We start from the raw sequence: 13,652 nt of genomic DNA on the forward strand, positions 1-13,652 counted from the left end.
CCCAAATTCTCAATTAAAACAGGGAATGAAAGCCTCAGGGCACGGGAGCACTGAAGGAACGAAGACCTCAGGGTCCGTGTGGGTTTGTTTAAGCTCAAATCTGATCAATTAAAAGCAGCAAGAGCAATAAAACTATTTACAGGTTTGCCCAATTTTTTGGCCTGCAGACAGCCCATTTCCACCCTGTATGTGTTGAGACTACTGCAGCATGTGAAGTCTGCATTCTACACCGTAACAGTTGAAGAATCAATTAAAACCATAAAGGAGATTAGGGATCTTTGCATTCATTGTATCTCTGTCTGCAGATTTATTATAAAACCCAAATGAGGTCATCCTTAGTTTGCGAAGAGGACAGGTAGGAAACGAGGAAAGGCGGCTGGCCAGGAGAGAGCAGGAGAGGGAGATAGGGACCAAGTTTGAAACGCTCTGTTGCTCTCATGCATACAAATCACCAGATTATCATCCAAACAGGGGAGGAAAAAGGTGAGGAGTGAGCCGTCACAATAAAGATGGAGCCCCTCGGTCAGCATCACTATAGTAACACGTCCTTTGTTTTTGGATGGCAGAGCCAGCGAGGGCGGGAACAACACGTTGAAGGTCAGACAGTGACCTGGACAGAACCGAGTCCAGCTCAGGAGACGGTGCTGTGAGGAGCCAGCACCCTCCATGGGAGTGTTAGCAGTTCTGTGACCTTCATGGTCCTCATCATTTTCAGATCCACGTCTCATCATTCTGGCTTCATGAACAGAATTCTCAACAAACAACGGAAGCATCAGACTGAAGCAACCAGGCTCTACACCAAAACAGAAATTTAATCAAAATCCACAGAAACAACAAAATTCAACACGAGTTCCTTTAAAGATTGTATATAAAAATAATTGTTTAAAAGGCTTCTGTGTAATGTTGTGTTTTTTTCTTTTTGTCAACAGATTCCCTCATGTTGGAACAAATCAATAATAATTCCATTTCCTTTAACAAAAATCCCAGACATTAAAATGAGTTCAGACCTATTGTTCTTACATCACTTGTCATGAAAGCCTTTGAGAAAACTATCGAAGACGAGATAATGCCTTCAGTGCTCGCAAAATTAGACCCCAACAGTATAAAAATCAAGCCTGTGAAAGTGAAAATGATGCCGAACTTTTCATTTGCATCCTCCACATCGGGGTGTCAAACTCAACCATACAAGGGACCAAAATCCAAAACACACCTTAGGTCGTGGGCCAAACAGGATAAACATTTATTGAACACTCTAAACACTCCTGTTTTCTTTCTGTGACAGAGAAATAAAAGTGAAAAAAATTAGCTACTGTTGTATTAAAACAGAAAATGTGATGTCTTAAGAACTTTAAAAAAAAAAATCACGTAATCTTAAAAAACAACTAAAAACTAATAAATGTTTTTAATAATATCAGCTAGTGATGAACTACTATCATCAAATTCACGCTAAAACAAAGTCATCATTCATTTTTAATAATTTTAGATGAGAACATGGAATCACATTTGGTTAAAAATGTTCAATAGCTCTAAAGATGTTAAAGCTAAAGTCACTAAACTTTATCACATGATTAATTATCACTTATATAACAAGAACATTGTATTTTTTCTTAGTTTATATTTGCTCTATTTCTACTATTTTATTAAAGCTACTTCACAGAAATATTATATTCATGTTTTTAATTATAAAAGAAGGCTGATGAAATATAAATAAGTGACAACCCAAATCTGTTAATTAAATTTGTTCATGTTATAAATGTGTTACAAAAGTATTGGATCGGGACTCGGTATCGGCAAATCCACAAAATTGAATGACTCGGAATCAGATCGGGCCCAAAAAAACCTGATCGGGACATCCCTAACATTAAGTACCACCCATCTCCATGAGCAATAACTTTCACTTTTTATAACACACAGCTTCCATTGTGGGCCAGCAGGGGGCAGCAAGAGGCACCTGTGCTATTGTTGCAGGAGATTTAAGTGTACACATGTGTGTGTTTTTAAGACTATAGCCTAACACACAGAAGCTGCCGTGTGAGGATCCCAACCAAAGAATTCTGTTTCCCAGCAGTGGAGTTTAAACACAACAGAGATGTGCTGTGGTGGAGTGTCCGTCTTTTACTAGTTTAACTCATCATGTCAGACGTCAGAATCAGAACGTCTTTAATAAAGCGGGTCTGTGCAAGTATCCTCACAGGAAGTGGAGGGCATGACCCAACATGCAGGAAGATGTTACACTCACCTGGAATGACAAACTGGAAGGGGAAGCTGTGTTCGCCCGGCGACAGAACCCCTGTGGAGACAGACAGACCGTCAGCTGAGAGATTCAGGACAAACGAATGCAGCTCCCAGCAAACTGTGAACCTTTCCCAGAAGATGGAGTTCCTACAGCAAACAGGCAAGAGAAGGAAAGCAGAGTGAAACTGACCCCCTTTCTTACGCTACGCTTCATTTACCAGCTGACTGCAGCTGCAGGAAGAAATGAAGCAATCTGTTGATGCAATGCAGGTCTGAAGATCAGAACAAATGCAACCTTTAATAAAATCAGCAGGACTTTTTGAACGCTTACAAACAAACAAACCCTAACTAACATCAGGAGAGATTCAGATTCCACTTTCTGTCTTTGGAACAGACACTAAAGTTCTAAACAGATTCTGAGCTTTATTATAATTAAGCAAATATCACTGAAGTATGTTTTCATCATGAAGGAATAACATCCCTTTAAGATTACAAAATAATATTTAATATTTTCTGTTTGACGTTTAAGCATGATACATTAACATTTAAGTCTGAGCTTTTTCCTGATGCGACTTTGTTTTCTTTTTTCTGAGACAGCCCCTAATCCCCCCCACCCCAATCATCTCGTTTGGTTTGCTTTCACAGGAGAGAACCAAAAACTGGACAAACTACCAGCAAACCTCACACAGTTCCCTCATTTGCTCAATTATTGGCTGGAATGAGCTCTGACCAGGAAGAAGAGAAGCAGTTTGTCCTCATTACACCAGCAGACATGTTCATACTTTTTTAGGGTTCCTGCTTCTTCAGGTTCATCGTGTATGTTTATAAAGCCCCCATATCATGCAAAATCAACTTTTTTTTAGCTTTTAAGTGTAAAATAATTACGGGTGTGCCAAAATATCGATATTGCGACATATCGATATTTAGTCCTGCGATTGATTCTCGATGGGTTCTCACCAAGTATTGATCTTATATTGTCATTTGAAGAGGCTGTAGCGCTGAGCGTTTGAGTCGCATGACGGAACTGTTGAAGTGACTTTGTCTGAGCGCTAGAATGACCACGATTGCTTATTTCCTGTTTGATTGGTGCGCTGTGGGAACTAGGCGCGCATTTCATTTTCATGCACTTCGATGTTTAACCTGCTGCTGTACGGTGTAACTTTGGTAAATTTATAATGTGATGTTTTCAAACAATGTAATTACTTGTTGCTAATGTTAATTTAAAGTAATTCTTAAATAAAAAATGCAGGATCTGATGTATGAACTTAAATTTAAATGTAATTAAAATAAAGTACATGAATTCACTGTAAAATTAGGGAGAATGCTAATTAATTGAAGCACTTAAAATTATATTTATTGCCATTATTATGTGTGTTTTAAAGTTTTTACCTATTGACTGCTGACTGACCAAATGGAAAAATGATAAAAATTGGAAAAATAATCTCAAGTAACAGTCTGAGTAAATCAGCCTTTATTTTTGGATGCTCAGCCCTTTTCAAGTGAGGGAAAAGTGCACTAAAAATTAGGTCAATTTTGAGAGAGGCTGTAAAACATTATATTCATCATCCTTTGGTGTGACGTTCTTTTGGAGGTAGATAGCTGTCACTACTTGACTTATTTAATATTTGTTCTGTTTACAACAATTCTGCACTAAGTAGTGTCACTGCTGATCATGTTTACTATTGTTAACATTGAATTTGACAGATAATTCCAATTCAGTCGTTGTCCATGCTTGTTAAAGACATAGTTTTACTGATTTCAGCAATGTTGCACAAAAGTGTCTATAATTTGTTGCACAAAATAAGACAAGACATTGTCTTATTTTGGTGCGTCTGTGATGCAGCGGTAGGGCGGTCAACTCCTGATCAGAACCGAGCGGGTTCGACTCCCGCCTTGCCCGCCCATGTGTCGAAGTGTCCTTGGGCAAGACACTGAACCCCGAATTGCCTCTGGTGGTAGGTTGGCGCCAGTGTTCAGCAGCAGAGCCACCACCAGTGTGTGAATGTGTGTGTGAATGGGTCTGTGACTGTGGAGCGCTTTGGGCCCTCGATGAACGTGTATGAACGTGGAGGAACAGCCCCTTCCAGGAAAAGCTTGTGCTGCAATCACCTCCTTCAGGCTAACACACTTTCTTCACAGAGCTAGTGGTGATCAGCAAAACAGTTTCATTTTAGCACCAAAGGTGAGAAAAAGTGTTTCCTCTTGTACCTGATCTGCAGAGACAACAACAGGTCGCTTCTGGGACCAAAAGATAGATCAGACGAGACCAAAGATGGATCAAAGAGAGTGCTCCCTTAAAAATGAGGTCCCAAAACTAGGTCATTTGACCCAAAAGGTTTTTGGTTTGTGTTCGGTCCATTTTGTATTTTCAGTTTTTACCATTTAATTAAATTACTTTATGTAGCACTAAGATCAACTAGTTTTAAAAGGCAAAATAAGAAATAAAGTTGTTTTATCATCAGGCTGACATGATGCGGTTTTCAGCATTTGTTAACCATCATCTAGCATTAATTCCAACTCACCAATTTATTAATCCAGAGCATGAGGAACAATAAAAGCTTTCAGCTGGTGTCACGTAGAACGCCTGGAGCCAGCTGGCTCATCGTTGTCTCAATGAGCTGACAGGCTAATGAAATTCTTCCTGACAGGAACATCTCTCAGCTCATTACAGACAGACCTGCGCTTCCCTGCAGCTGCACAACAGAGCAGATACAGTGACTCCAACATGATGCTGAGATCATAAATGATGAAGTGAAGATCATTCATACCTTCTTCATACATCCTATTGTGCTTGAACAGGCAGGTGTGGGTAAAGTGATTGTGTCATTGGTGACAACAGTAGGATTCAAAGGGTTAGACAGACCCAGGAGCAGGACTTTTGTTTTTCAGCGGTGAGCAGCTTCAGACTGGGACAGGATGAGGACGCTTATGTGGTTTGTCGACATTAACAGTAAAGCATCTGCAGCATACCCCATTATCAGTGTACTGCAGCTAGTGTATTTGTGTAATAAGAGTGTTAAACTTCTTCCTGTCTTGTGATCAGCATGTGGCTGCCCCCACCCCAGTGGGACACGCTGCCCATTTCTGGAAGGAGACTTGCACAAAGCAGCAGAAATAAAGGGGATGCGGCTTAAACTATTTTTATTTCTACTTCCTATGTGGCTGCACAGTGGTGAAGCAGTTAGCGCTCTCGCCTCACAGAGAGAAGGCCCTGGTTCAGACCGCGGCTGGGTTCATTGGTGAATGTAGATTCGCCCAACAGTAGAAGGGATAGGCTCCAGCAACCCTGAGTCCTTAAGGAAATTTAACTGGTTCTCAAGATGGATGGTGTATATTGTTTTACCTTGTGCTGTCATGTGATTATTTTTTGTGCGATTAATTAATTGAGACCTGTAATTAATTAATCTAATGAATTGATTTTAATCACAATTATTTCTAACCCAATAATTGCTGTAAAAAGTTTCATTTTGATTTATTTTATTTAAGTCTGTGACATTGTGGCGCAGTAAAAGATCAAAATGAAACTAAGAAAGTTTCTTTATTAAATTTTTTTGATTATAAACAGCTTCTAACCTTAACTTTAACTCCACAGAAGGGTATTTTTTTTCTTTGCAATCTTGAACAAATAACAAAATAAAAGACAATGCAAAAACAACATTCTGCTTTTGTAAAAAAATAAAAAAAAATAACAATTTAAACTTAAAGGGGCGATACCATGATTTTCTTAAGCCTTTCAGAGTAAACAATATCCATATATATGACCATATATTACCTTCGGAACACTAATTAATTATGAAATATGAGTCAATTTATATTTTTCTTAAAGGACCGCGGTATGAGCGGGATAAAATGCTTCTCTAGGTGTGCATAACATGGAAGAAACCATCCGACGCAAAAATGAGAACAACCCCATAAAAAAATTAAAATAAAAAAAGCACTAAAAAGTCTGTAACTAATGAATCGTTATTAATGCGATAATTTGACAGCCCTAGTTTTAGCCCCACATGCTGCTGGCACTGACAGCTTACACTCCTCAGCCTCTGTATAGAAGCTCTCTGTTCCTTCAGTCTGAAGATGCTTTCTCTGTTTGTTAATGTGTTTCTGCCCCCGCCCACTGCCAAAACAAACAGCCCTTCCTGAGCTTTATCGTGATGGTGACGGGGCTCTCCGCTTGGATAAGAGCTGTCGCCAGAAAACAATGTGCTGAGTCATGACTTCCTCTGAGCTGGATGATTCAGAATACGTTCATAAACACATAAACGTCAGGAGTAATGTTGACAGACAACGTGGCACTGCTCTTATCTAATACAGGAAATAGATTAAAAAAATAATATGATAATTTTAAAATCTACCAAATGTATTTAGTTTTTTTTCTCTCTCGTTTATATATATATATATATATATATATATATGTTTAGTTTGTGGTTCAGTCCTATCATGGTCTGCTTTCTGCAACATTTCCATTATAAAACCTGGGAACTGTTACCCATCATGCACAGCTGTTTAAGCTTCAACTTTCTGCAGAATGATACCTGTGGTTTTTCTTAATTTCCAGTCTCATTGTGACACCCCTCATCCTGTCTGTTCTAAAAAGAGGTCTGAGACGCTCCTTATCTTCAAAATAAATAAACCTGATCTCTAAGCATCAAAGTGTTTTCCATTCATTATAAATGAGATATACTGTCAATGCTTTCATGTAGCGATGAGGCACAAAACTTTGGACAGTAGCTCCTCCCACTTGATCTAATTCATATGTGTCAAAGTCAAGGCTCAGGGCCGGATCCGGCCCTCTGGGTAATTCTATCCAGCCCTCCAGATCAATATTTTATTCTTTTTAATGACCCGATGTTATCTTGTGCTTATTTCTAACTTGTATAATTTTGACATAATATATTTTAATGGAGAGTAAAATATTGAAAGTTATTTAAGATTTAAGTCGGTTTATTATGGAATAATATTCCTGCCTTTTTTTATTTATGTTTATGTTAACTCTTTAACACGGAAGATCCAATGTTAGTTCTTTGATTTACCTTAACTTTTAATCGTTAACACGATCAACGTCATTCCAGTAGATTCAGGAATCTACTGGAATGACGTTGATCGTGTTAATTGTTGAAAAGTAACAGTATGTTAAAGATTTTATGTTTAAGCGTCACATCAGGTGTTAAAGGATTACAAAGTTATGTGTTTAAAGTTTTAGTGTGTTTAATAAATGTTTATCCTATTCGGCCCACGACCTCGATTTTGGCCCCCTGGGTGATTGAGTTTGACACCCTGATCTAGTTTATATACGAATTTCTGTGTCCACTGGACTAGCAGCAAATTTGCCGCGCGGCAAAAGCTATTTGATGCGCAAATTGCGTTAGGGTGTGAACGTAACATAAGAACCACCCCCCCCTTGTTAGAGACGGCAGTCATCCGCAAATACGGAGGACTCCCCGCCCCCGCGGCCAAAGGTCAAAGACCGATCCATTCTTATTAAAAGCACTTCTGATTATGCTTTTTAAAGCATTTATTAAAGAACATTGGAGTATTGCTAAACATAAAGAGCTTATTCTAATTCAGAACAAAAGACTGTACGGACAGTAGAGAGACTGTAGTGACAGTGACGCAGATCTGCTTCAAAACCAGGAGTGTGATTATCCTCGTGATTATCTTCTTTAGCATATCAGGATTTTTTTCAACGGCTTCTGAGTCAGCTGATGACATTTCTCCATGCAGGGGCATTAGAGAGGAGGGGGCGCTCCTGTCGTGGCAGGGGCTCAGATACACCTCAGCAGCGCAGCACTTCCTTCAGATGCAAAAAATTCATTCAAGCGTCTTGAACTGTCTGAGTTTTTGTGATGAAGAGAAAAAAACTCAGAAGTTTTGACGTGACTGCAAACTTTCTTCGTCATTTCATTGAAAAAAATCTGCAAATTCATGAAACCCAGAATAAAGAAACTCAAATAAGCTTGGGAACATTGTATTGTAACTCTTTAACCATTTGTACAATTAACATAATTCATTATTTTATGTTTATTCTTGAGAAAAGTGTTTTGTGCTGAAATGCAACAGTTTACAGTGATAGTAAAGTGTTGCATTTCAGCACAAAGCTGCTTTTCTCAGCCACAGAATTAATTGCAATTATGTTAATTAACCAAACAGTGTAGGAGTTGAAAAATCAAAAACACAATGTCTGACAAACTGAATGGAGCCTGACTGGGAAAACTATAGGACTACTTCAACTGTTGCTGGAATTATTTTTGTACCCATTTTTCAAACAGAACTGCAGCTGTGTTGATGTTAGTCAAAGGATGGAAATCTGACCACCTTACGGTGGTAGATTTCTGATGAAGACATCAGGATTTGCTGGCATCACCTTTGTCAGCGACCGACAGCGTGCTGTTGAAGTACTGCTCCTCCAGGTTCCACGTGGTGTCGTTCATCTTGGAGGAGACCCCGCATGACCCCTGACAGTTCACCTTGATGACTGCAGAGAGATGAGGAGGTTCGGTTAAAAAACGGCACGCTGAGACACAAAAAGATCAGAATAAAACTCCAACTACAGTGACTCGAACTGATGGTTGATGACAAAGCAGTTTGCGACCTGTGCTGCAGTAAGACCACAGTCTGAGAGTCTGTCAACAGGGAAAACATCACTTAGTGGAGCACTAAAAAGGTCAAATAAACCCGGATCCTTCTGGTCGGACAGGTTTAAACTGTAGTATTATGTTACACTTCACTCTCTGATGCTGGTGTTTCAGTTCCTTTAACAAAAAAAAACAAGAGAAAAGAGAAAGGTTTGATAATATGTCTAGAAAAAGAGAAATCCAACGAAAAGGGAAGTTTAAGGTTTTGTTAACACATATCACCACATTTTATTTTATTCTCTTCCATGAAATGTTGGTGATATTTTTATGTACTTTATTAGCATTTCTTGGTTCACTCAAATCAGTTTTAACCATTGTTTTAATTCTTTGGGTCTACATGGACTATTTAAGTGCTTTATGAATAGTTGTGTGAATGCTTAGTAATCATTCATACTATAGTGACTGTCCTGCTCCTTTCTGTACATTTTCCAGTACGTAAAAACTCAATCACACTCCAAGCAATTTCTTATTTTTTATTTTTATTTTTGGTATTTATAAACTTTATGGTTTTTGAAATATTGAGCAAAATATGCCCTTTAAGAAATGGATGAAAAAGTCTTCAAATTTCAGAATATCAAGTAGATTAGCAACAACCTTTAAATATATTCATTGGCTATGTTTTCATCTTTTATTGTAATTTTCCAAAACATTGCAGTTTAGCTAATATTTTAGCAACATGTTGACATTTTTGAGTAATTTAGTTACTGGGAATTATAGGCTATTTTGGAGTATAGCTAGTATTTAAGAAACGAGCTAGCTTTTTTTTGGCTAATTTAGATGGTTTTTTGGGGCTAATTTGGAGTTTAGCTAACATTTTAGTTACACGTTACATAGTTTTTGCAAAATTGGCATTTATTAGTGATTCTCAGCAATTTTACTCAAAAATTTGCAGAAATTTAGATCAACTTCCACGGTCTTTTAGCAAATTTAACATTTGGCAAATAGCTTTCGTTTTTTCAGCAAATCCTTTCAACTATTAAAGTAAATTGCATTATCATTTTCAGTAAAAAGCTTCCCCATCTTCAGCGACTACTTTCAGCAAAAAGCGTTCACACTAGCATTATCACAGGTAATGCAACTTTTCTAGTTTTTTATTATTATTTAAAACTTCATAATAAAAAAGAGGCAGCTAAGAGAACTGGTTGGCTTACTAATATTTGTAACAAAGCAGTTGTTCTGAGGGGATTTCTGTGCGCTCTGTGAATACGGATGCTGCAGTGATGCAGCCATGCTTCCTGTCTAATCAAGTGTCTGAGACTGAAACTACAAAATCCTTTTTAAAGCAAACAGCTGTCCAACATTATTTTTCTCATTCATTTCATGATCTTCTGTCAGAGATTGTAGGATACAAGCAACAGAAAACTGATATACTAAAGAAATCCTTAAATAATCAAAGGAATACAGTGGAAGAGACTGAAAACTGGTGTTTAGATAAACAAGACTTTAGCTTGTTTTCTAGGCTGAAGGTGCCCTTTTTTTCAGCAGGGCGTGCACATGCAGCCAACCATAACGTCACACCAATGCACTTCTCTGTGCTGGCATCCTGAGAGCCGCACTTACTCTCAGAGTGGCAGATGGCGAGCTCTCTGCACCGCCAGGGCTGCTGGCAAGAGCAGGAAAAAGAAGAGACGGTCACTCACGACAAAAACCCTCTAAACTGTCACGCGAAAGGGGCGGAGCCCTTAGCAAATAACCTGCCTTTTGCCTTATTATTGCAGGAGAAAATGGACTGAGCTTTCCTGAGTCTCCCACAGAACCAGAAGCTTACATTCAGGATGGAGAAGGAAACGAGTGAACGTGGCTCACAGCTGTCCGTGGTGGACAGCTGAAGGACACAGAGGTCAGCGCCGGGCTAATCTCTTAAAATCCCAGCAGCGGCGGAGTGTTGCTCTGAACAACAAAGACACAGAGACACAAAGATGATAAAGAAAGTGCAGCAGCACAGCGGTTTGGAGCTTGAATCTTTTAGCTCTGAAGCTGATCCACATGCAGCTGACTTTAGAAGATCAACTCTACCAAGAACCAAAACAAAAGATTATAAATGTTTTATACAAGAAAGTTTTAAAGAGCAGAAAGGAATAGAAGAGAAAAGCTGAAGACATTTTTATTGGCTTCTCACTGCAGAAACTGCAGTGAGAAGCCAAAGCAAAATATGTTTTTTTTTTTTGGAGAGGGGTTCCCTCACCATTGACTGTTTATAAGAACTGGATTGAGTGGCTCCTCCCCCTGGTTTTCCAAACAGGAAGTATCTACTGGTTCCAAGAAGCAAATGTCCCATGAACTTCCATTGAGAAATAAACAACGATTACTTAGCCATTATTATTGCCAGAATAACGCTTCTTTTTGTCTTTTTTTTTTCACTTTTTTTCATATTTTTCACTATTTCAGCTTATTCAAGTTATAAACTGATCAGTCAGATACCTACACTACATGTCACCAGGTAGTCAATTATTGTATTTGTCTGTGTTAAAAATATTTCTTTCACCTGCATTGAACAGTTTTGAGGTAAAAATAAAATTTCAAAGTAAAAACAAATATTTCATGTGGACTATTCCTGAGCGGGATTCGAACCCATGACCTTCTGAATGTGAGTCCGCAGCCATAACCACTTGATCGTCTGGTGGAGGAATCTAGAATGCATGTCAAACTTAAATTTAAACATGACATTCTGCATTGCGAAATCAGCAAGTCATTGTTGATGGTTTAAGGTGATCACCACAACACTACTTTGAGAAGGGGAGGGGGGCATTGCAGCAGAAGCTGAAAGTTCCAGGGATTCTAGTGTTAACGGATCAATAATCGATTCATTCAAATATAGATCAATTTAGCACATAAAGCTAAAGTCTGCTAGCTTGATGCTCCATTCCATTTTTCATGAACTTACAACCAACAGGAACCCAAAAATGGTACGACTCTTTCCAGCTTAACGGCTCCATTTTATAATGGAAACACTCAAAACACTGGACCTGACTACCATACCGCTCAGGGGAAACAAGGCTTTATACCAGAGGTAGGGAACCCCCGGCCTCGAGAGCCACCTTCCTGCATGTTTTCCAATATACCCCTCTCTGGCATGTTCTTATTGGCTGGACACACCTGAACCTGGTAATTGTCATGAGTCCCTACTAATGACTGGCATCAAACTACTCAAAACAAAAACAACAGATGTACCGTAAACAGGTTTGGAGACGTCATCCTCAGACAAACAAAAAGATTCCAACAAACTCAAACTTCTTATTCTGACAACGGCAGGTAAATATGGAAAGTTGTCAGTAGGATTATTTCTAAAACCCCATTTAAGCTTGTTTGGGTAGTAGGGTGGGTAAGGGAAAATACAATAATTCATTTCTCTAGGTTACTAATTACACAATGAGAGCATAGAGGCTTTAACGCTGATGGAAAGCTTGAGTTTACCTTTCATGGGAAAAACAAACTCCATCTTATCTTATCTAAACTACTAGGGTTGATGGTGCTTATAGAGCTGAGGTAGAATAACATTATTTTCCAGAATTTACAAGTTTATCTCTCAAACTTATCTTGCAGGATCTGGAAATTCTACAAAACACTCCAATTTAGAGGTGAGCAGTTGGTTCTCCTCAGTATAAGCAGCATGAGGAGCAGAGAAAGTCTGACCTGCATGAGAGGAGCTTATCCCCGTTTGCTTCAACGTGGAGTTGAGGGTGCAGCTCATCCACATGCTTCAGTGTATGTCAAGACAACATAAAGCCAGAGCTTAAGCACATGGATGAGGTTGTGCTGATTAAAAAGATAGAAGGTAGGGAAGCAAAAAGCGAAATATGGAGGTAAATTCTAAAAAAAACAAAAACTGATATTTAGGAGGGCTGCACGGTGGCGCAGTGGTTAGCGCTCTTGCCTCACAGCGAGAAGGCCCCGGTTCGACTCCCGGCTGGGACCTTTCTGTGTGGAGTTTGCATGTTCTCCCCGTGCATGCGTGGGTTTTCACCGGGGACTCCAGCTTCCTCCCACCGTCCAAAAACATGATTCATAGGTTAATTGGTGACTCTAAATTGCCCCTAGGTGTGAATGTGAGAGTGAATGTGTGTGTGATTGAGGCCCTGAGACAGACTGGCGACCTGTCCAGGGTGAACCCCGCCTTCGCCCTTCAGTAGCCGGGATAGGCTCCAGCACCCCCGCGACCCCGAAAGGGACAAAGCGGTCAAGAAGATGGATGGATGGATGATATTTAGGATCTAGGTTCTAAAGGGTTAAATGTGCATTCAGTTTCTGCTATAGCAGGAGCAGCAGAGACGTTCTGTCTAAACCATGTGTCAAAGTAGTCAAAGTATTACCCAGAGGGCCAGATCAGGATTTTATTTTATTGTTATTAATGGCCAGATTTTATCTCGCGCTTATTTCTAACTTGTATAATTTTAACAAAATATATTTTTTATGGAGAGCAAAATATTGAAAGTTATTTAAGGTTTAAGTTGATTTATTCTGGAATAATATTCCTGCCTTTTTATTATTCATAATTATGTTAAAAAGTTACAGTTTTAAAGTTTTAAAAATTGTCATTCTGCTAGATTTTTGGACTATTTTGGTATTTACTAAGATCTTTTAGGGTGTTTTGGAGCTTAGCTAATATTTTAGCTACGACATACTCGCTGTTTTGGCTAATTTAGGCATTTTTCTGTTTTTTAAGCTATTTTGAAGTTTAGTTATTGTTTTCTGGTACATGCTAGCTGTTTTGGCTACATTTCTTTAGTTTTTAGGCTAAATTGTCATTTAGCTAATGTTTTAGCTGGCTATCAACTTATGCGTTTT

At 38.8% G+C, this 13,652-nt stretch overlaps 1 protein-coding gene across 1 annotated transcript in view; it reads right to left on the reverse strand.

The window, feature by feature from the left end:
- Positions 1-13,652, reverse strand: part of arrdc1b (arrestin domain containing 1b) — a 34,104-nt gene that overhangs the window by 6,245 nt on the left and 14,207 nt on the right. Inside the window, exons 2-3 of the mRNA XM_024299789.2 lie at positions 8,597-8,707; positions 2,240-2,290 (exon numbers count right to left, since the gene is read on the reverse strand). Of these exons, the coding sequence (XP_024155557.1) occupies positions 2,240-2,290; positions 8,597-8,707 (162 nt within the window). The remainder of the gene's footprint in view (positions 1-2,239; positions 2,291-8,596; positions 8,708-13,652) is intronic.

The sequence above is a fragment of the Oryzias melastigma genome, linkage group LG12 (genome assembly GCF_002922805.2).
Source record: "Oryzias melastigma strain HK-1 linkage group LG12, ASM292280v2, whole genome shotgun sequence".
Lineage (NCBI taxonomy): Eukaryota > Metazoa > Chordata > Actinopteri > Beloniformes > Adrianichthyidae > Oryzias > Oryzias melastigma.